General features: G+C 40.6%; 1 protein-coding gene across 1 annotated transcript; it reads left to right on the top strand.

The window, feature by feature from the left end:
• Positions 1 to 641: 641 nt before the first annotated feature.
• On the top strand, positions 642 to 25362 carry LOC124111975 (sushi, von Willebrand factor type A, EGF and pentraxin domain-containing protein 1-like). The gene is made up of 27 exons (XM_048403830.1): positions 642 to 706; positions 2509 to 2590; positions 2945 to 3113; positions 3305 to 3427; positions 3743 to 3878; positions 5252 to 5376; positions 6301 to 6471; positions 10069 to 10245; positions 10481 to 10729; positions 11228 to 11452; positions 13205 to 13393; positions 13803 to 14276; positions 14543 to 14704; positions 15077 to 15238; positions 15668 to 15860; positions 16251 to 16441; positions 16823 to 16966; positions 17608 to 17838; positions 18301 to 18471; positions 18890 to 19093; positions 19558 to 19842; positions 20618 to 20818; positions 21310 to 21468; positions 22734 to 22769; positions 22898 to 22991; positions 24124 to 24247; positions 24734 to 25362. Exons 2-27 carry the CDS (start codon positions 2516 to 2518, stop codon positions 24815 to 24817), a joined length of 4554 nt encoding a protein of 1517 aa, XP_048259787.1. The 5' UTR covers positions 642 to 706; positions 2509 to 2515; the 3' UTR covers positions 24818 to 25362.
• Positions 25363 to 25425: the final 63 nt, after the last annotated feature.

Raw genomic sequence — 25425 nt, 5'->3', positions numbered from 1 at the left:
ATACCAATATATCTTGTAATGTTGCATTTATTCAATACACATTAAATTTGTGTGACTTAAAGGGAAATAAAAGATGCGTTGTTTCTCTAACCTGAGCCTAATCAAATATATGATAATAAACAAATTTGATGTTTAAAAGTAACGTGACGTACACGTGGATCTAAATGAATTACAATGAAGATCTAATCGAATTACAGTGAAACCCGACTGAAAATGTCCGAATTAACAATGTTCAGATTAATGACTCCTGCTTACGGAATAACGTTATTTTGTATATATAAGCGTTCCCAGTTATAACGAGGTTTCACTGTTATACAATGTCTATGAACGCTGTTTAAAGCTTCATTGAATTCTGTTTTGTGTGTTATGTACATCATGTGTGAATGATGACAAACTTAAATCATTCTGTTTTTAGAGCCGCAATGCCTTAACACTACTTTGACGTAAAACGATTTCATTGGTTAAAAGATATAGGGTAAAAGGCATTATCAACCAGGACGTCTGAATTAAAGGCCCCACAGCATGACTAAAAATCCAGTGACATTATTGATTTGCTTGTACCTCACCTCGGACCTTTTATGCACACCACCCGTGTATGCAAATCGGTGGGCGGGTAAACCTGATAAGAGTTGGCAAGCTGTCAGACCCTACAGGTATATATTTTTCCTTGCTCTCTTGTGTCGCAGACACGTTCGCAGAGAATAAGGTAAGCACATTATGCTGCTCATATTTTCTTTTTCTTAAATGTGTTTCATAAAATATTTTTATCTAATGGTGATATATTATACGCCTCTTTTCAATTATGTTAAAATATTAATTCTAATTATTCAATGTCAAAGGAAATGTTCGTCATTTTGACATGGGCTACACGACTTGGCGCCTGGAAAATGTTTTGAAATGAAACATTTATCATACGCGAAAATATTTGTAAATCGAATTTTCCTCCCTATGCCATTTGCAAACGGAAATACCACTACTTGATTAACAGATAGTATTATCTCGTTAATGTCAATACTCTGGAAACCAATCATTGGAGAAACACATCGATATCAAGGTGTAGAACGGCTCCATGCTCCGTACACTGTGCAGGTTTTCCTGTAGCAACCGGTTAGAACTGGTAATACTTGTGAATGTAATGACGTCACAATACTAGAACCGTCATCCACGTACCCTAACCACAGATATTGACACTGGCTCAGCGTAGGTCATAACTTAAAGATAGTATGTTTGTTGTCCAGCTATATAAGGACGACCTATTATTGAATCTGAACTAAATAAATCAGTGATTAATATAATAAACAACGATCCACGATGACACGCAATCTTAAAGATAGTTTGCATATTCTAACAAGGAGAAATTAATGTTCTAAATGTAAATGTTTCCATGATGTCTTTTGAGTTATGTAAAGGTAGACATAAAACATAATACACCTACATGCACATGTTCGACTGTACTTGAAAGTCCACATAACAGCAGGAAGATAGAGAATTTAGCAATCAATAGCCATGTATCATAAATAGTTGATACACTTGACAGTGAGTATCGGTACAAATGATTGGTAGCTACTTACTGATAACACAACCACAAAATCAACCCTGTGGGTGATTGAAGCCGGTGAAGATGCCCGCTTCACAATGTTTGCTGCAGAGAGACCTGTCTATACTAGCAAACGGGTTTGCAGGACTAAACTTGTCCACAACTGGACACCAGTGGCACTCATACTTTTATCTCACGTTCTTGGCTTCCGTAACACCTTCTGGAACACTTTGACCAGGCCTGAAATGGTACCCAGTAACACAGGGATCACGCCCAGTGTATGCATATCAGTGGGCGCCCTCATATAGCTTGAACATTGCTTACTACCGCGTTAAACAACAAACAAACAAAAACAAAAGATCAGTGGGCGGCGAAGCTTATTTTTTTGTTTTTGTTTAACGCCACACTCTGCAATATTCCAGCTATATGACTGTGGTCTGTAAATAATCGAGTCTGGACAAGACAATCCAGTGATTGATATCATGAGCACCGACCCACGCAACTGAGATACGATGACAAGCTAGGGCAAGAATGGGTTGCTTAAGACCTATTCTACACCGGATCACGGGTTCGGCGAAGCTGATAAGAGTTAGCAACCTTTCCGATTTCACGTGCTATATAAGTGGTACATTCTCTACACACATGCATGCGTGAAAGGCATGAGGCAATGTCATTATGCTCCTGTTCATGGTTCGAATATGTGTGATTAATGTCGATTGGTATTTTGATATATTTATTCCATAACATAATATGACAATAAAAATATGTTAATTTAAATTGTGAGCAATACGATTTCCAGGAAGGAAAATGTGGGAAGCCTGTTTATGGTGGTACCCACCGTGACAGTAAAATCCTACTCACTCACTCACTCACTCACTCACTCACTCACTCAAACTGCAAAGTGTCTTCTATGTGCTTTGGCAGCTACGTACAATTTCAATGGTTAGGACAAATGTTTTTGCTATTTGCAGGGCTGTCATGGCTGGTCGTTCGTCCTCTCTGGCTGCCTACATAGTTACCTTGATGATACTTATCCATACACATATCAGTCAGGTATGATACATTCCATTAGCTATACACTGGAGAAGTAAATTATAGAAATACTAAACCAAAGTGACACTGATAATATTTTGTGATAACTAATTTGAAATGAGCATGTATGATGTTGAATACTCGGAACCCGTTTTATAAATTATAATTTAGAATTTATGAGCACTTAAACACGTGAATTTATCATGGTCGATACATGTACAGTAATCTTAATGGGCCTTTTAAACAAAGACGACGATCTTGTGTTTGTGTCACAGTCTTAGCGCTACCGTCGCTTTGTGTAACGGGTCCTAGGATTACGCTGAAGAAATGTTTGTGGTAAATATGATCCATGTGTGTTTCCTATTGATTACACAGGCTGCAAACACTGGATGCGGGTTGCCAGAGTCATTTGCTGGGTCTTGTGACAAAGATGTGATTCCTGATACCTACTCAGTTACCCAGCATGTTCTTCCAGGAACTAAGTGCAGACTTTCGGGAGCCGTGCGAGTCATGCTATGTAACGAAGACAGCACGTGGACACATGGTAACACAATAATGATCTTAGATTTTCATCCGAATTACGATAACCAAACCTTAATAACAGTTCAATTCAAATTCACTACAATAACAAAAGGAAAACAATAATTATATAGTATCAAATACAAATGACCTGACACGCAGTCTGGTTGCCATATCGTGAAAACTGTATTGAAAAAGTGTGATGCAATGTTACAGAATTTGATGTCCGGAAACAAACCGCAATAACCAGACAGAAACGTCAAGTGGCGGCAATAATAATGGCAGTAACTGGACTCATTACTGGAATAGGACAAGTGGTCTGCATGTTTGTTTGCAAAAGTAAGTTCCTGTTGGTACATTAATTATATATTCTGAAGGGTTTTTTAAAAAAAGATTCCATTTTTCAAACTTCAAATCTATGTCTTTCAATGGTTTCCAGATTTTTTTGAAGAGTTGCATGATTTATGCATTTAGGTTTTATGAATAAAATAACATAAAAATTGTTCATTTGAGGCCTTCATCCATCTCAATGTTTTCATGATTCTACAGTGTGGACTTGTTAACACATTACAAAGGCCTACTTCAACCTAGCTTTAACCAAACATCAACCCACGTCCATGAGTATTTTTTAATCATCACAATGTTTGACAACAGAGAGCCCTCCACCAAACGCGCCCCCAACGATCACCTGTCCACGCGTGAGTGATGAGATAGCAGAGACGGGTAAGACAACAGCACATGTGACATGGGCTCAACCTACTGCTGAAGACCCAGAGGATGGGAGCAAAGGGTAAGCAGAAGCCGTCAAGGTCAATTACTCACTGTTCACTATTCTTATAGTAATAATTAAAAATAATTTTTAATCAGCACATAATAACACTACTACTACTACTACTACTACTACTACTACTACTACTACTACTACTACTACTACTAATGAATCGCTGTGTTGAGAAGCCCTACACAGTCCTTCGCTTGGATGAGGTCGGCTGGCCTGAAAAGTGAAACAGAAGGCTTTCTGTTTGCTGTTGAGGACCAGTCACTTCCCACTCGAAACCGTCAATGTGTGATTTTGAAATGTAAATATGAAATGTAGATAATGTAATGAATTTAATGAGAATGTCCAACACATTGTCAGTGGATGCCTAGCTTTGGCACAAACACAGTATCTTAAGCGACGTGATGGAGTAGCTCGATTATTTCATTACCGTCTTCGCCATGCTTGTGGTTTTGACATAGACGTCCATCCATGGTACGGCCCAGAATATGTAGAGGGCGTAATGAAAAATGATAAATATAAAAATTCTTTGGAATAGGCCCGTATACAGCCCCAGACGTATCCAGGCCAACAAACCTGATCTTGTCCTTTTTGATAAATCCAATGAAATCATTTATATCATTGAATTTTCTGTCCCCTTTGACCCTTATGTGATTGACAAGATTGGGGAAAAACATGGCAAATATGCGGACCTCGCTTTCGAAATGTCACGCTTGCATCCCAAGTACCAAGTTGTTCGACTCCCCATTGTTCTCGGTGCCTTAGGTTTGGTACCTCCCAATCTTTTGACTGACATTGGGAGATTTCCCAGATTTGCTACCAGGAATGCAGCCCTTCTGACAATCTGGGTAATGCAGAAGGCTGCAGTGTTGGGGAGTCTTCACATTCTCCGAAAAGTTCTTGGTGGATTTGACTAGGCAGCGCTTCCTGGGAGAAGTCCCATTCGCTGTCTGGGCTGCGTGTAGAGGGGGCAAGGGCCCTGAGCTGATGATGAGCCTAACCAGCCTGACTGTGCCAGGATCACTCAAACCCTCTTTGCTGATTTTTTTTATTTTAATCTGTAAATAATAATGATTGGTTTGTTACCAACTGACCTCTTAGCGTAGATAAGGAGAGTGTCAGGGTTCTCCGCCGGGTTCGCAGCCCTTCTGTTCAATTTGGGTAATGAAGAAGTCAGCTGTGTTTGAGATTCTCAATATTCTCCGAAAGAAAGCTCTTGTTCGGTTAGGAAGCATTTCTTAAGGAGAAGTCCTATTCTTGGCTGCGTGTGGAGGGGGCAGGAGCTTACGATGAGCCTGTGCTAGGACCATTCGCACACCCTCTTATGCACTTTTATATAAATCTGTGAAAATAACTAACACCTCTTAAAATTTCATGAACCAAAGAGTGCAACTTATTGCGGGAAAAGATCCCGGAAGTGAGTTTGACGAAGGTGCCCATTTCATACAATACAAGACACAGGACAACGGAGGGCTCACTGCATCCTGTACAATACAATTCAATGTCAAAGGTTTGCTCAAAATAACGGCTTATTTACTCAAATTATTTCGTTTGTTTTTTTGTTGTTTAACGGAGCACTCAACAATATTCCAGCTATATGACTGTGGTCTGTAAATAACCGAGTCGGGACCAGACCAGTGATTAATATCATGAGCATCGGTCGACGCAATTGTGATGGGATACCGTTAGTGCCCTCTTACGATAAACATAGTCGCCTCTTATGACAAGCACGTGTTCCTGAAGACCAAATCCAACCCAGATCTTCACTGCTATCAAGTTATTGTGTGATGGTTGTAATTATAAGTGATAGCATGGTTAAACGTGGAATGTACATACTATTTGTAGGATCTGTTTCTTTATTTCTTTAATGGGATGGTTGGGTATACTAGTGGATAGCTCGTCACGCCGAAGGCCCGGGTTCGATTCCCACATGAGTACAATGTGCAATGTCCCCCGCGATGATATTGCTGGAATATTGCTAAAAGCGGCGTAAAACCATACCCACTAATTATTTCTTAAATATTACACAAACAAGTAATGAACAAAAGGAGTAAGATTTTACTACATGTATTTGGCATAAATACATTTCCTTCTTTCTCTATCCGGATAATATTTCAGTTTGGTTTTTAATCCCCTCCGACTGAAACGCAAATCCACCCCAAGTTGAACAACTGATATTTAAAAAAAAAATCCATTAAGAATTAAGGCTACTCTTGATTCCTGTTTTAGGACAGACACCAAGAGAAACTGCAAATCCCACAAATATTAATTTTCAGTTTTCTTTAATTTATGCCCAACGACGACCAATATTCTATAGATGAATTCTATGTGAACAACATTCAAAATATATTTCCCAATTTTGTGTTTTTGAAAACCTACGAAATTGTACTTACCATGTACTTACCGTCTTTATGGTGACTTTTACAATATTCAGTGCAACGTTGTTCCCCGATCCACTGGCCGAGTACGGGGAGAGTGGAGTGCGACAAGAGAGAGATTTCTGGGTCCAAGTGTAAACTATACTGTGATGAGGGATACGAGCCAGATGGTGCGACTGAATCCGTCTGTAACAAGGAGACATGGAGTACTTCTTTCAAGTGCACAGGTTAGCTGGAAACCCGAAAGATTTTAACGCTTGTCCAGCATTAGCATTATCTCCAGATTGTAACATTGATTATTCTTATCACTCTGTGAACAATATAAGATCCCCAGAACGGCTGTTTCGAACATCATTCTCAGTAATGTCATTTAATGACATGTGAAATATGTCACTTTGACATTTCTATGCTCACAACCTATCTTTGGTGTTTATACATATGTCACATGAGACTTATTTTCATAAGGAGTGTATTGTGTGTAAATGTGATAGAAACGTCAACACACGCACAATTTACAAATTATAAAAGTATTATATAAGTATTTTTATTATCCTGCTATGACAGTGTGTAATTTGCTTCTTTTCTTCAATATCCAAAAGACAGAGTGCAAATGGATCGCATCCGGAAGTATCGAATCGTCCATGTCATCTGACCTTGTTGTATAACAGTTGCCTCAATGCTTTCATATTTTCCCCGCTTCCTTTGCGGCTTACTTTAATGAGTGAGTGTGTGAGTTGGGTTTAATGCCGCTTTTAACAGTATTACAGTTATATCACGGCGTGTCAGCTTAATGTGGGCGTAAAGCCTGAAGTGATGCAGATCTCAGACGTTTACCACTTCGGTGAAACCCACGAGGACGGGTATGGTGCAGACAAACCTAGAAACATAATCGGGGCGAGCCGGGATTCGAACCCACAATCATAGGTTTCTGGCGTGCCCAAGGGGCGCAACTCTGCACAGCTAATTGCGGCGCCCTAGACGACTGGGCCACACGTGCCCCCTACTTTAATGAAGTGATTTCGTGTTTGTGAATGATTGTTGTTCATGTAACCACATTGCTTGTTTCCTGTTTTAGTGCTGAAGGTACTTTACATTTAGAATGGATGATGTGAACCTGGCAGTGAGGGAGGTAGCTGGACTGGACTTGTGAGACCAGCCGTCCCTTCATCGTTCCTTCGTGGTCTCTGTCAGAACTAAACGCCAGGACCTAACGCCATCGAAATTCCTGCTTTTCAAGTGTTGAGCGGCAAAGCACAATAACCAGAGGCTTTGGAGCCTCTAATATAGTTGCGTCGTCTTGACCCATGGTGTGCATAACATATCTGTTGCCATGGACATCTACTACAAAGGGGGAGGGTGGATCCCTGTCTCTTTGTCGGCATTGCTTGTCTCTGCATCTCCGGTGGCGTCTCCAGTTGTCCTGTCTGCTTCCATGAGAGAATTTACTCTCCTCTCCTCTACCCTGACCTACAGCGTGCTGTCGTGGCGGTGGTCCTACTTTTTCAACGTGCTGGTCCTTTGGATCCGGTTGCATCCAGGTGCATCACGGAAATTCGCTCGCAGTCTTACTCCTATTTTCTGTTGCAATAACCCAGGTCGGCATCGAACTGTATTTGAAGGCAACATCTCCGATTTCCATGATCAAATGTCTCACGCTGCGGCTACACTATAGTTTCTCAAAGCCTCATCATCGTAATGTGCCCATTTTTGCATGATTCACAGACATTATTTAGAAGTTCTGTATCCTCAAGTTTGCAATTCAACAGGGGGAACTGAGGATGCTTAACTATATGTCCCAGTACACTCCCATTGCTTACGGTTTTACCTACAAGAAAACATTTCCAGTGGCGGATTTCCAGTAGTCAGCCCGATCCAATCCCAACTAGTCCAAGTTAGATTCTTACATCTGTCTGCAACGTGGGGAAGTTGGTGACCACGCCCCCAGGTCCCTTCAGTTTTAACACACCCTTGAATCATCTCTCCTTTAGATGAGTTGCTACAGATCCAATCACTGGTGTCTCTATATGAAGACATCTCTTCTCTGTGCAAGACCTTACCAGAGAGGTTGACTCCAACTTCGACTTCTTCAGGTTTTTCTTGAATCGCCCAAATCAGCCTGATATCCTAATGCCATTAGACCAGTCTCTGAATCTCCAAAGAAGGCGGGGCCGTCTAGTCGAATGTCATCATCAGAGTCTCTTTGACAGACTTCGTGCCCACTCATGACCTGTTTGTTCTATATGCCTCCCTGTAAGGATGGGGGATGCACATAGTGTGGCTGTAATGATTGCCACTGACAACTCATGGGGTGACACGTTCCGGTATTACAACCAGTTCTGTTCGTGGCGGGAGCTAATTAGTGGGTTACCAGTGACCTAATGGACCTCGTCTCAGTTGGCTACACCATCGCCGACAAAATGTATGCTCTACCTTGCTCTCATCTGTCAGATGTTCCCTCCTCTCTTCTGTACGCAGTTAAGAAGTAGACCTGTTCACAACTCGATTCAATCACCAGTCCCGGATTCTCAAGCATTGGATCACTACACACCCCAGAACATCCCAGTCCTGTTGCAGCATAATGTGGTTTCCAGACCTCGTTAGCATACAAAAAGAGTACTTGGACTACAGTCGTGGTGCAATGTATTACCACAATGAGCACACCGTGTTTTGTGAATGCCATTCCATTTCCCCTCGTTCCCATTATAATAACAAGTATCATCAAGTGATTCTCATCGTCATCGTCGTTCTGTCCTCCGGCATGGGATCTCAATGTAGTCTAAATCATTTGATCACAAGTACATCTGAACCATTGTAACAACTGGGTTATAGCTTTTTATGCAGAAGAAGGTGTTTTTGATATCTTTGGCAATGACAGTCCAGCTGCGAGAAAAATGCTCTTGATGTCATACATGTCACATTTGAATGGAGTGACACGACCACATCTTGTTTTCATGTGGGACTTTGTCAATGACGGCTGCTGGTGTATAATTTTGTTTCCCTCTATGATCCCGGGACTCCAGGACTTCGATGTCTCGCCTTATCCTGTGCGATGACTTGTTAATAATAAAAGTGATATAACCCTTTCCACAATCTAGGAAATATCCATTGTACGATTGTTACTTTATCACAAGCATGTGTTTTTGCATCAGAACCAAACAAGCGTTTCCACTATCAGCATAAGCAATCATTATCACCAATCTCACCTATGCGCAAGGTGGATGACTGAGAACGACAACCTTTGAGGCTTACCAAGATGCTTGATTGTCGCATCTCCACGCCAACAACCCGTATGAAATGAGAGCGTTGTTGTCTATTCTGGTATTCAACACACACGTTTCATTCGTCATCATCATTGCAAGGTGTTTTAGGCAGTCGCGCGCAATGTATTGCCACATCAGTTACTATCTGACTGTTACTATCTGCAGGACTTTTCAGTGGAAGATGTCATGTGGCTACAGTCCACTCATCTTGTGCCGCAAACCACCAACTATCGACACCAGTTATCGTCGGCGTCATCATCGTCTACATGTTTCTACATGCAGTAAAAGAACCGGCGATGATCAGCAAGAGATACACGTGCTAACTTAACATTGGGTCTGAGATTGGATTTCCTGTTAGATTGTACTGGCTCAGACGCATTTGCCTCTTGCTTGTTCCCGTCTTTCCTGTCCGATTGAAGCCAGAGGAAGAACAAGTGCATCGAACTCCGAACCTAAGTTTTACGAATATCACAGATAACAAGCAAACTGCACACTGTCTAAGTAGGGTAGACATACAATGTACGGAATACTCTAATAAATTTAAACTGTATTGATATTTTACAGAAAAGGAGTGTCCGACAATACCTAATGTGACAAACGGGAATATATATTGTATGGGAAACCCGCCAACATACAAGACGATGTGTACACTATCTTGCAAAAGGGGCTACTCAACTGAAGGACCACCAATGATCATTTGCAACAAGAAGGGCGAGTTTTCGCCACCTGGAAAATGCATAGGTATGACCTTTAGCTCAATTAAATCGATTATATAACTTATTATCCTAGCAAATGTTTTTTGTCACTATCATACTACATTGGTGCTTATCTTATCATTGGAACAATGTATAACTCGATATAAAGTCAATGGTCAACATGAAATTAACAGGGTTTCAAAGTATGGTATGTTGATGATTAAATTTGCCATATTATTTGCAGATTGGTGCAACAAACAATGCTTTTATTTAATGTTTAGATACCAAACCACCGGAGTTTATTGACGGTTGTCCCCCTGACGTTGAAGAGTATGCTGAGCAGAAAGGTGGAGCAAGGGTGGTGTCTTGGGCAGACCCAGCGACCAAGGACAACTCTGGCGTGGCCCCAACAGTGAAGGGCACTCCATCGACCGGGCACGCCTTCACTTTGGGTCGAACACCTGTCCATATTGTTGCTACTGATCAGGACGGGAACACAGCATCTTGTACTTTCACCGTTAACATCAAAAGTTAGCACACTCCTGACAAACGAAGGGAAACATTTCATCTTTGGTCATAGTGATGTTGATTAGGACATATTTGTATTTCCATTAAAGATTTGCCTTGTTTATTCAAAAATGAATTCTAATCGCAGTCTCGGCCTAATTTGCATCCTACGTCTAGCCATTGTAATATTTGTTTTGTTTGTTGTTTAACGCCGTACTCAGCAATACTCCAGCTATTTGACGGCGGTCTGTCAATAATCGAGTCTGGACCAGACAATCCAGTGACTGATATCATGAGCATCGATCCACGCAATTGGGAAACGATGACATGCATCAACCAAGTCAGCAAGCCTGACCATCCGATACCGTAATACGACAAGTATTAAGTATTTGAAAATGTGATGTTTTTGTGTAAAGTTGTAGTTACCAAAACAAGTCGATATTCGAAATAAGAAATACACAAAAAACATTTGCTAGGACTTCCAATTTGTTCCAGCCGGGGTTCCCGTTATTATATTTCAGCTCTGGTTTGTGACGATCCCAAGTTAGACAAGTCTGGAAGAGACCTTCTCATGTACACGTGTTCTGATGGCATGACCTATGGAGACTCTTGCACAATGTCCTGCAAATCGGGCTACCCACTGGAAGGCTCCAGCAGGATTTTGTGCAATAAAAGACTTGGTTCTGGTACACCTCCAAGAGTTCATTGGACATGGCCAGATGATACTCTTGAACCCTACTGTAAAAGTGAGTGACAGAATAGAGGAGTGCCTCTTTGCTCGTCTACACCAAGATAAAGGCATGTGTTAGACGACAGATATTTGGAAAAAATAGTTACTGACAAATTTCAGACATATAACTGGATAACAATGAAGGTCAAGACCAAGGTAATTCATTATGAATTAGGTATAAAATACTTCTTTACTCGACAACATGAGTATTTATGATTTCAGTTTGATGAAACTTGGCAAGTAAATCATAAGGGTGAACCAGAGTTTAAGGTTAAGGTCACTGGAGGTCACATATGAAATATGTCTCAAACTTCAGGAAATGACGGATTAATTCATGAATAATGTCCGAAAGAGAAAGAGTGTCCATAAAGCAAAACATATACACGATAAAACGATGTGTAAAGAATCGCTCTAATGTATTTTAAAACCCACGCATCATCGCAAGGATCAAATATTTTGTCCAAATGTCAAACCCCAAATTTTTACATTGATGTTATCAGTCAGAAAGTCAAGCATGTAAACTTCAGATGGCATTTGCTTTAATTTTTGACAATGGAACGGAACGTCCGTACATAGTTAATAGATATATCTCCGGTCACTACGTTTTGAATGATCAGAATGACGTTTTCATTTAAGTTTGTCATGTGGAATAGTGGTGAAGTTGAAAAATGAAAACTTTTCAAGAACTGAACCTGGTTCTTTTGAGAGATTGTTAAAAGTCAAACAAATCCTTTGTGGGTTTTTTTAATCCACATGGTATTCATTTCATTTATCTCAAATACTTTCTATCAAGTCAAAAGTTAATGGTATTGATCACGTATGCCAAGGTCTTTGATCAAACAATTAATGTAATGATGCTTACATATAACGGTTATGTTATTTGAGGCATTGTCAGTGGGAACAACAACAAACAAGTGACCAGCATATTTTGCTTGGGACCTATTCTAACCCAGAACCCCCACGGGTGTTATAAAGGTAGCTGACCCGTGAAGATCCGGGGTAGAATAGGTCTTCAGCAACCCATGCTTGCCGTAAAAGGCGACTATACTTGTCGTAAAAGGCGACTACCGGGATCGGGTGGTCAGGCTCGCTGACTTGGTTGATGCATGTCATCGATCCCAATGGCGCGGATCGATGCTCATGATGTCAATCACTGGATTGTCTGGTCCAGACTCGATTATTTACAGACCGCCGTCATATAGCTGGAATATTGCTGAGTGCGGCGTTGAACAACAAAAAAAAACACAAAAAAACAATATTAAGGTAGATGCATGTATATGACTTTCTCCTCTACATTGAAGAGGCATGACATTTTCTCTGTTACAGTTGTACTGAATTGGGCATATGTTTTCCTTAACCATGAATGATTTCAGCAATCGGAAGTACTTATAATTTATTATTAGGGTACCAAGAGGATTTTTTTCTAAAAGCTGTACTGCTTTTGGGCATGTGTTTTCCAAAATCCAGAAGAGATGGCATTAAATCGAAAATGGTTCTAACTAGGCTAGTGGCATGAATATTTCTGTTTTATGTTCTACGACATTGGCCATGTGTTTCCTAAATCTGGAAGTCGTACCGCATTAGACAACAATAGGGATAAAAGATGAAAATGGGTAGATATTGTTGAGGTCAACTAGTTGGGCAAGAGAATGGGTTCATAATGCAGTTGGTTTAGTAATGAGAGTATACCTCCAAATCAAATCGTGAGACATACATTTGTTTTGAATTGTTTGTTGAATCAATTAGTTTGCTCTTTGTCTTCTATTAGTCAACAAGTGCCCGGACCTCAATGAACCTCTGAATGGTGCCCTAGCATGTGACCGATGGAATCATGGGAAAATGTGCCAAATGCAGTGTAATGAGAAGTTCGATGTGCCAAGAACTGTGCCCGCCCAGTATGTGTGTGGGGAGTCGGACGGCATGTGGCGCCCAAGTGACAACATACAGGACTGTACAGGTATGTTAACATGTCTTTCATTTTGTTAGCTTGCGGGAAGATGTTTTAGCTAAACGGATGCAACCCACTCACAAGTATTATATTTCTATGTCCGCATTTGATTCAATAGAGCTTTATCAATTTCTTATAATTATCCTTATTACTTAATTAATATTTTTCGATTTCTCAAGTTTTATGTTAAATTCATCAAGTAATTTCATGAGTGACGCAGCAAGGAGTGAAAATATCACTTTTGTATGTCACGATAATTTGACACGAAAAATAATCTCACTCTGAAGACCATTGAGGCACACTGTAATTAGATCCGTAAGAAAGTTTTATCAACAGAGAGAAATACCGATTTCACATTATCCGATTATTTCAATATTTCATTTCTTAATACTTCATAACACCATATATCATTACTTAGTGAAACGTCGCCCTGGATCTATGAATATGCCCTCTGAGCTGTATTACTACAGCGGAGACTGCCCTGATGATGCAGCAAACAAACAGATTAGGGAGAACTTCATCAAGATGCTGAAGGCCAACCCTTTGTTCAAAGAAGAGTGTGGCGGAACGGTACCAGACTGCAGGGCCGAGTTCGTCAGCGTTAAATGCGGTGCAATATCTGGCCGTAAACGTGACGCCAATGTCAATGTCAAAGTTGAATTTAACGTCATATTGCCATACAGGGAGAACGGTCAAAACACGAGCGTTGTCGTCAAGTCATACGAGACTGCATTCGACAGAATCAAGGGTGCGATAGATAAGGCTGTTCAGTCTAAAAGCCTCGATGTTGGAGTTCCAGGGTTGGAGCTGCAGGATGATTCCTACGCTCCTGGCATTCCAAATTTCTACTGTGGGAAGGGCATGACATCAAGTTATGGCACTGCTTCATGTGGTAAGTGTTTAGTGTTTCGTTGTGCAATAATGGAATATTCCCATGATATCCCTTTTCTTTAAACTTGTTTGCAGGAAAGGCATTCAAGAGAGCAACTGTCCTTCATATAGGCTAATGTTGGTTGAAAAGTTAATAAGGATATGTTACTAAAATGCAAATCAGTTTAATTCTATTCTTGACAATTGAAATTCAGGATGGAATGATGAGCATAGGAGTAAAATAATGTACCCATAGAGTAATTCAAATGTGATTTCAATTACAAACAGCCGGCTGTCCATCTGGTACTTTGTACAACGAAACTGCGGACAGTTGCGCTGATTGTCCCTTAGGATCATACCAAGACAGTGGTTTTGCTTCGATGTGTTTGAGATGCCCAGATGGCTTTTCTACAAAGTCCACAGGCAGCAGGAGAAAGGAAGAATGTTTAGGTAGATTGATATATTGATTGCATATGTGAAGCCTTACTTATGTAAGGTTGATAAGTGACACCTTCAAATAACACAAGCTAGGTTCATGTAGGAGTTTCAGTCCAGATAATTAATGCTTACTTAACAGAGAATTGTAGCATATTAACTATATCACTGTTTCTCCGATTTTGTTTGCTTGATGGGAAGTGTAATACTTCACAAAACCGAGCCTTGAAATGCTGATGTGGCATTGATCGAAATTAAGTCAACTAATATCTTATAATTTGTAAATATTATCATGTGAATGTTATGAAAACACAACACAGTCAACAGCTGCTGAATATATACGCAGCAAAAACCATGACGTCTTTCAAGTTTGTATTTGTTCTGCAGCTATGTGTGAAGCAGGGTGGTCTTCTGGGTCCGGTCTTTTACCGTGTAGTCCCTGTCCAGTTGGGACCTTTCAAGAGATGCGTGGTATGACGGCATGTAAATCGTGTCCAGTTGGGCAGTCAACCTTGAATCAGGGTACCAACAGCATTCAGAATTGTGAAGGTAAGTGTATCGCAAGACATACAGGCTTAATAATGAGTTGGGTTGAAAGCTGCAATGGAGAGGCAAATACCGATTGGTGAGATAGATTGTAAGAACGGGAGATTTGGAACATCATTTGAACACTATTTTTTGTTTTATGTCACAGTGTGTCAGCCTTATCTAGGAAGATAGTCCGAAGTGATACATGTCTAAGACGTTTAACACTTTGGTGACATCCGCGAGCACTGGTATGACGCTGACTAACCAAGGGTAATAATCAGGGTGAATCTGGGATTTAAAACCAGGACCAGCAGATACTGGTCGTAAACCGAAATGCAGTGTCTCAGACGTATGGGTAACCATGCCCCATTTGGGACCATAATTTACACATCGTGCATGATGACAATCGGAAATATTTTATTATTAATCACATCCCTCTTTGTTTCACAGATTTCGATATCTTTGTAACGAAATCTAAGTCGGGCCATTCTGGAACAGTTAAGGCTGATTTGGCGTCCCTATCAATGTTTTTCTGGATAAAGATACAGGGAAACGGTAGTTTGAAGGTGGAGATTTCAGACGAGCATGATGCGGAGAGGTTTCATGTCAACATTGCGGATACAATTATGGTTAGAACAGGAAGGTAATATGTCATAGATATGGACGGTTAAAATTTAATATTATGAAAACAGTCCGTTATTTTATTAAAGATGAGTATTGTGGCATATATGTCATTAAGAGTTTGTTTGTTGTTTAAAGCCGCACTCAGCAATATGACAGGGGTCTGTAGATAATCAATCCTGTAATTGACACCATGAGCATCGATTTACGCCATTGGGATATGGTGACATGCATCAACCAAGTCAGCGAGCCTGACCACTCGATCCGTTAATTTCCTCTTACGACAAGCATAGTCGCCTCTCATGACAAGCATTGGTTGCTGAATCTTCATGGGTGTCTCATTAAGAAAACCACTAGAAACTACCAAACTAAGCAGGGACGTCTATTTCCTATACATTTACCCATGTTGCAGTGGCTTAGTGGATTCAGGTTTGTCTGCAAGGAAAAATGACTGGATGCACATTATTACGACGGTTGACACAAGCACGAAAGAGCTCACTATCTATATTGGCGGAAAACAGGCGTTCACAAAAGTACTTAACAGCATCGCATCTCCAATGGTCCTAAACGGGAGTACTGTCTCACTGACCTCCGACACAAAAGGTTTGATTATAGCAGTCAGTGTTAATACTAGTCTGCATTATATGGCTATATTATATATGTTTCCTTTCAAGACATTATTCCGTTGTCGTGACAGATAGCAGAATTGCTTACGCGACATAAATATTCACTTAAAGAAAGTAACACTTTAATAAAATTTAATATAATTTTCGTTAAGTTCTCTGTTGTATACATGGTCAATGACGTCATGTCACGTCCTACTTCTCATGATACTGGCAGTTTGTTTCTTCCAGTCACCATTAGCCGCTTCGAAATAAATATATTTTACGTTGAAATAACATATTATTCTTATGTTTACATTTTTTAAGACAATATAACGGACGTTCACAGAACACTAACCTTCTGGACATTTGTTTATTCTAGCTACCGTCAGTAGTTTCAACATACTTGGACGGATGTTGACAAGTAGTGAGGTCGTAGAAGTCGCTTCCGGGTGTGGCGTCCATGTCCATGACTCCTCCTTCGAGGTTAACCCCGAGGGATTAATTGTACCTAGCACCTGTGATTGTAAGATTAATTGCACAATTATTGCATATTACGTCCCTTTTAAGACTTAACCTGATACCATTTTTAAGGTTTTATTAGTGCCCGTTGGTATGTGTGTGATGACGTGTGAATCCTTCGATTACATATTTACAAAAATCAAATTGATGCTCTTACATTATTACCTTGATCAATGAACGTGTCCACACTAACACAACGGTTTGCTGAGGGCGACCCTAGTCGCGCATGGTTTTGAAAAGAATAATTTTAACATTTGTGAAGGGGTCATTCTTAAAGATTTCGGCTCAGTCCATCACACCCTGCAAATGTACACAACAAATGTATTTGTATCATCAGTATAGTACAAGATAATTAAGTATGAAGCACAAGAACAAAATTTCCGAGAGTTATAGTTGGCGTAATGCAGACGTAATTGTTAACGTGATAATCACACACATTGCAGCATGGCATTGTTGACGTCATAGATATGTAGGCTCTGTTACCTTCGCGTTTTTTGTTTTCACAACATTCAACTCCAGGTGTCTGTGTGATCACACTAGTTTCATTATTCATGTATTTCGTTTGCTTTCGCCTTGCAAATACGATATTCTTATATTCGTCAATCTGATACAAAAAAAACGCATATAATAATCTGTGTTTTCCAGCTGTTAACGAATGCATGTCGAGTCCCTGTGGCAACCACACCTGTGTGAACGAGGTGGGCAGGTACAGGTGTGACTGTTCACATGGCTACTCTGGACGGCAGTGTGAGGTACCCCCTGATCACTGTCTACATCACAGCTGTCAGCACGGAGCACGGTGTGTCAACGACTACTCCAACTACACATGTGTCTGTGGCCTGGGGTACCGGGGACGACTATGTGAAGAGGTTATTGGTAGGAAGAATATATACTCATGACAAAAACAGCAATACTCTTTCTACAGTAAAAGCTTTAACAACACTGCAGTGACTTTTCCTTTCATTACCTATTTGTTTTCTGTGTTTCCCAGATTATCATTACACTTCATTTACCTTTCATTGCAATTTTTTGTTTGAACAATTTGTCCAGTTAAACTGTTTACCAAGTACTGAAGGGGCGGTCGGGTAGCCTTGTGGTTAAAGCGTTCGTTCGTTAACCCGAAGACCCGGGATCGATTCCCGACATGGGTACAATGTGTGAAGCCCATTTGTGGTGTCCCCCGCCGTGATATTGCTGGAATATTGCTAAAAGCTGCGTAAACCCATACTCACTCACTCACCAAGTACTGAAAGTACGAATGAATTTATATCTGACACATACCTGAAACGTACCCAGACGAAGAAGGGTGTACATACCTGCATTTCTTGCTGTTTTAAGTGAACGGTGGGTGGAGTTTATGGTCTGACTGGGGTGAATGTAGCGTGACCTGTGGAGGAGGAGTGATGACCCGGAACCGGAAGTGTAGCAGTCCCTCACCTGATCCGGATGGGAAACCATGTGAAGGAGCTGAGACCTTGTCCGACAATTGTAATGCACATGAGTGTCCAGGTAAGCACGCGATTCTAAACGCTCAGTCGGCAACGGGGTATTTTCAAATAATTGTCCATCAGGGCTGAAGCTCATTCCTCTGAACGCGTGCCGAGTGTCTTTTCCAGGAACCGCCTGATAAAGTTTAGAATTTGTAATCCTTAAACAGGTTTGCTCAGGGTGTTCAAGTAACCACTGAAAACAATCTAGACTTGGGTCCTTTTAAATAAGCATCTGAAGCAGGTTCAGAAATGTAGGCATGTTTACGCTAAACATTCTTGCTCAGTGTCTATTCAAGTAAATATTTTATACAGTTCAGAATTGGACAGACATACTCTACACATTCTTGCTCAAGGATTGTTCTATTAACACAGTTCATAACATTATATGTTATCAGTACCACTGATATGACTGGTACACGGAAGCAATGGTGTTTCAGCATGTAGGCATCTCCTGAGGTCATACGGTGTCGAGACACACTGTAACACGACTGACGACTTGATCCAGTGCTCAATCTCGTGTCGGGATGATCTGATGTTCGTCAAGCCGGTGCTGCCGCTGTACGAGTGTGGACGGAAGACCAACTACACATGGACTCACCAAACGGATGACAACCCTCATGCAAGGCTGCCGGCGTGTTCTGGTGCGTAGCTCATATAGACTGTGTTAAAGCTCGGTCGGTTACAGATGTAGATTGCCACCTTAATCAACAAAATAACAAGTCTTCGTCGAGGCTTTTGTCTTTTGGAGGGCTTAGGTTCTTATGAGAACACGTCGATTCATAAATAGTCCAATAAACTAAACACCTTTCGTACTAACGCTACCACTTAAATAATTTTCAAAGTAAAACAATTATTTTGTTTTTTTTATTGTATCCGATAAGTGGTCGAAGAAAAGTGCATACTCGAATATTAAAGTTGAAGTACCCCATGATAACGTTTCTATCAATCTGGATGCACTATGAACTATAGTGTTAAATACACTCACGCTCACAATTATGTTCATCCCTATACCAAGAAGTGACAATAATTAAGAAAATTGGTACATGGGGGATCTAAATATCGTAAGTCACATCCCTACCATTAATGTTGGTATTGTCGGTATTAGCTGTAGCAAGTGCCCGGGGCTACAGCATACATCACCAAGTGGAGTACCCATCCCTATCCTGTGACACTACTGAACAAACCAAGTCCTCCCTGACAACACAGCTCCTTGCCAAGACAAATACACTGAAGTGTATTGAGGACAACTCCTGCCAGACTCGGGTAGAATTCTGTCCCGGTACCTCCAGAAGAAAGCGTTCCACTGGTGCCCCCGTTACAATTGTGATGACGTCAAACAACGACAGTGTTCCTCCTATGAACATATCGCTGGTATTCAGTGATAAGTCACGTAAGTAGATATTCTGCGTAATCTAAAATAATATACCACACTCAATTGGAAGAATGGGAAAATTGCCGCTTTCAAAACTGCGTGGCATAAAATTGGTCTTTGCATCCTAATTCAACTAACTGCTCATATGTCCGAAAGAAAAGAATAGACAATCTGACAGGAAGGTGAGTGAGTGAGTGAGTGAGTGAGTGAGTGAGTGAGTGAGTGAGTGCTAATGATCTTTACCCACGTCGCTCCTATTGTAATTGCGATTCACAATAAAGGTTAAACATACAACTTAAAACTAATTATGTAAAACTGACAAAATGGGAAATACAACAATGAAACAATTAATGATTAACGTTCAGTAGCAAGTGAGTTGGGTTTAACGCCGCTTTTACAGTATTCCTGTTATATAACGGCGTGTCAGCTTAATGTCGGAGGAAAGCCCAAAGTGATGCAGGTCTCAGACGTATCGTTCGAGATTAAGTTAATAAAGTTAATAAAGTCCACACGAAGAACACCTGAGATGATGTCACGCTTTACAGTAGTTCCTGGTCAAATGCAAATACCATTTTCTGTGTAGCAGTCGCTATGGAGAGTCGAGCCCCAGACATGTCATTACCCTGTTGATTTGGGTCGAATCTCAAATTCGCCCTAAACAAGATCCTTTGTGGCAAACACCAAACCTGCATTACTCCTACTTTTAGCTGACGTGCTAACATGCAGTTCAAAGCAGCGCAAAACCTTACTTTATGTACGTTTGTCATGCGTCCACGTCTTATTAACCTTACAGGGTCCGGGCAGCTGAAGGCGTACTTCACTCACGTGGCCACGTTTGAGATATCAGCCCAGCAGCTCGTCAACAACAGCAAAACGATATTCACAGTCAACCTGGGGGGCAGGACGTACACGGTGGACCCCTCCAGTGGTACCACAGCTGTGGACATCAACTGCCCTCCCGGAACCATCCCTACAGATGCTGCTGGGCTTTGTGGTACGAAGTTCCTTGATACGAAAGTACATGGTGTACTGGTTAATGCTTCTTACTTTTGATGACTTTTAACAATGGATTAGGTCGACAATTGAATAACCGAATCTGTATGGACTCTCCTCTGTATTTTGTGTTGATCACATTTAATCATGAAATAACTGGTACGTGACCCCAGAAAGATTAAAATAATGTCCTTGGCACACACGGCAAATTATTACAATGTATATATAGACAGCGTACATTCGAAGTAGTAAATTATCACTCCTTAATAAATGAATTAGCACAGTTGCAACACGCTCAGTATATTAGGCTGCTACATGTACACCTAAAGAGCCGTTGAACGGTGAAAGATCTTGTGTGGATAAAGCAGTTTTGACAAGCAGTATGTGACCTCAGTTTTTTTGTATATTTAATACTTATACACCTGATGAAATCACTTGTATATATAAATACGATTCGGAGGAAACTATTGAAACTATAATTGTCTGTTATAGGTGAATGTCCTGCTGGGTCGAGAGAAGAGAACAACGTATGCGTCCTGTGTGGGAAAGGTTCCTACCAAAACCACCCTGCCAGTATGACGTGTACTCCGTGTCCGTCAGGAACGACAACTCCAGGTCTCGGAGCAACATCCGATAATGATTGCAGTACCGGTACGTGAAGAAGTTATGCTTATGTCCAGACAAGATGGGGCATGTGATTCCATTTCGTCTGGTGCTTGTTTTCAGGGTCCTTTCGAATCTCGAATTCGCTCCGTCAGCACTATTTTCACGTCCCTGTGTTCGTTTGTTGCTACCAAATAGTGATCTATATGATGACCTACGTCACTATGATACAAATGAGAAACTGTTGAAGACCCACTTAGGCAAGAAAGATATGTACAGTACTGTTGGACACACAGTTGATGAAATCAGATGGTAGCTGTTCATTACATGAGCAAGATTATAAAGGAGGCAAGGATCAGTATAGTATCAGTATAGACCTGGAGCAAAGAGTGGCATGAATAATGTATGAAAAGTATGATAATAAGCATGCATATTGTTTACATGTCGCCCCTTTGGTGGCTTATACAGTACATGTATTTAGATAGCATGACGTTGGTGGCTTTCTTCTTAGATGACATTATTGTTAATGTTGGGTAAAAGGGGCATGTACATCATAGTCTAATAACGTAGTGTTGTATTATAGATGAGCGCCTTCCTCCAATACACAACATTCACTGTATAAAGCATCAGCAATATCGGTAGTGAATAAACTACTGAGAATGTATTTATACCAAACCTCTTTTTATTTGTTTAAATACCAATATTACTCATATCTCATTTATAATTTTAAAAAGATTTAAATAATGCACACTACTTCAGAGACTTGTTATATGTTACTGACAAATGTCATCCTGGTTGGAGGAGGCACGGGTGGCCCAGTCGTCTAAGTGCGATTCACTGTGCAGATGTTGCGTCCCTTGGGCACACCAGAAACCTATGATTGTGGGTTCGAATCCCGGTTCGCCCCGATTATGTTTCTAGGTTTGTCAGCACCATGCCCGTGCTCGTGGGTTTCACCGATGTTAAACGCCTGAGACCTGCATCACCTCGGGCTTTCCTCCCACATTAAGCCGACACGCCGTGATATAACTGGAATACTGTTAAAAGCGGCGTTAAACCCAACTCACTCACACTCACTCATCCTGGTGGGAACAACTTGAACTCTTTACTAAATATGTTGGTAAATGTAACATTATCTCCTAACTCCTGTGATAGCCACATAACCATATCAGTACATATTTGACACGTGTTACCCACGTGTTAATAAATATCTGAATTTGCAACTGTAGCTGTAAAATATCTAGTTTCCATACAAAATCACCCAGTTACAGTGGCTGTTCAGTCATCCAACCATTCTTTTCATTTTGTTTCAGATGGTGACCACTTTTCTCCCAGTTCTGATGTTGAGGGTAAGTCCGAGAAAAGGTTGTATTTGTAGTCCATTTAAATGGTACATATATTTCATTTAATGTAATTGAATAACATAACCATCATACAATGTGTACTCTATGAAGATGATGGAGTATTTCGTTGGCAGATTCAACAAACACGACGTTGGCTATTGTGCTTCCTACAGTGATAGCTCTGGTGCTGATCGCTGTAGTCATTGTGGTGGCTTTTAAGGTTAAAAGGTAAGCACAAACAGTTAATATGAAATCTACGATTAATGAATAGCAATTAGATATACAAATACGGAGACAAACATGTGGGATAAGTCAATATTAGTATCTGACTAAAAGTCGTGCCCTCATGACCACTGAGGCCATTACCGTTAACAGGCTGACAAGATGAGGAAGTCATCTATTGGATGACTCCACGCCCAGATTTACTTTCACTTTATTGGAGGTCATTGGAGTATGAACCTTCATAGTGTGAGGGCCCAACTGTATGAACGTCGGAGCTTGCAACGACGTTCAAACAATGTTTGGCACTCACTCTCTGAAGGTGCATACTCCAGTGAACGTACACAAAGTGAATGTAAATTATTACCTATTATTCTACTTTATACCTCAAAGGATGTATACACAATTATATTTAGTATGCGCGACTTCATGTATATACTTACAGACATACAACAACCAGCTGTTGTTCCCCAAAAGGAGAGGTGTCGTGAGCGTATGTTTGCTCAAATTGTTCTACGATAACATCTATTGTAGTTTGGTTACATCAAATAGATTCAAATAATATCATCATTAGATTAGAAAGGTCTGTTAAGAACTACCTCAGTAAATAAGTAACAATGATAGCAGATCGTGATATATTTACATCAAGTACAGGACGTTAAATTGTGAGTGGGCATGCAGTCAAACTCAATTTTTCCCAAGATTAAAGGATCTGAATGCTCAGAAACAACGCTGCTGTATTTATACCTGTTCGGGAATTCTAAGGCTGTTGTGGAAGTAGTCCGTCAATGTTTACGTCATCTTATGATTACAGTCTCGTGAAACATGTGTGAACGTCAAAATGTGTCGCATATTATTCGCGGTCATGTGACCGGCCTCTCGTCCTAAGACAAAACCGTATAACCCGTCTCATTAAAAACACTATACATGTGTGAATCGAGACGATATCAGAACTTTTAAAGGTCTAAACGTTTTTGCTCGGGGTGGGTGATAAAGGCAGTTCCTGTACGTTGCTTTCCTGTCACATCGCGAATGGGAACACCAAGCATGGGCCTCAGATAGTGTACCCATGCGGAAATGTTAACAGGCGCTAAGCTTGAACCACAGCACTCACATGATCACATGGTCATTCATACAACAGCACCAGAGAGAAGAGAAGTGGCAGCACTGTTTGGCCCAAGAAAGACAAGGTAGATTCTTCTCCTCTTCCTCCACCCTACACTCCCAGTCACGTGGTTATGGACCCAGGGAACGTGGGAGCTGCTGTAAGTAGATACGCCCTCTCTGTGAGGGAGACAGATTTTGGAGACGTTTAACATGTAAAGTTCTCATCACTCTCACAGGACAAAAAAATGTATTTCAAATATTGGACACAACATGGAATGGACATTCATTTTCAAAATTTTAATATATTGAGCTACCGATGAAAAAATATAGACAGTCAAGAATATTGCGAATATTTATATATTTCGATCGTATTCGTTTGTGTTGAATTTTATTGTACAACATTATGTCCTATATGTTGTGAAGTCTGCATACGGTCTGATTAAATGAGTAACCAAATTTGTTTGGTATTATTGTTGTTTTGCATCATCGTAATTCCATGTTTGGATAAGTATCAATGATTTTACAGACAGTGATATATCAGATTATATAGCATACATTACCCGTGTCACTTTTGATATTGAAAACCATATTTTACCTTCACAAACGTATGTACATAATGAAATGTACATTTCATATGGTTTCAGTGGTACCCACAGCAAACAGCCCCCTCAAACTCAAGCATGTATCCGGTGAAGCACCCCCCACAGTTAGATGTGACAGCTGAGTAGGTCCTAGATAGCAGATGGGCCTAACAAACACGCCATTGTTATAATGGCCATAACGCTCAATGCGTGCGTGCATCTGTGGAGTATGCAAAACAATTATTTGGGTGCAGTGTATTCTAGTTAGTGGCATATCACATGTCTATAATAGTAACAATGTTTTCTTTCGGATTTTTATTTCACCATGGATTATTTTTAACAGAAACAAATGCATTGTGTTGTAATGTGGCAACCCGTTTTTTTCAACATGTATTACCGAGTTACTCATTTACATTATTTCTATTCATGGCACAATTAATTGTCAAATGCATTAACAACCCGCTGTCATAACCTTAAATAATGATGTGTGCTGCGCATACCAAACAGACAAACAAACAAAACTAGAATTATTTGCATCCAGAATTATGGACTTACAGAATTCTAAGACGCCGTAATTGGCTGTGCAGAGTTGCGTTCCTGGGGCACGCCAGACACCTATGATTTTGGGTTCGAATTCCGGTTCGTCCCGATTATGTTTCTTTGTTTGTCGACACCTGTGCTCGAGGGTTTCACCGGAGTGGTAAACGCCTAAGACCTGAATCACTTACATCACTTCGGGCTTTCCTCCCACATCA

This window comes from Haliotis rufescens, unplaced genomic scaffold, assembly GCF_023055435.1.
Source record: "Haliotis rufescens isolate VD_foot unplaced genomic scaffold, xgHalRufe1.0.p SCAF_3, whole genome shotgun sequence".
In the NCBI taxonomy this organism is placed as follows: domain Eukaryota; kingdom Metazoa; phylum Mollusca; class Gastropoda; order Lepetellida; family Haliotidae; genus Haliotis; species Haliotis rufescens.
This window is presented reverse-complemented; position numbering and strand designations above follow the sequence as displayed.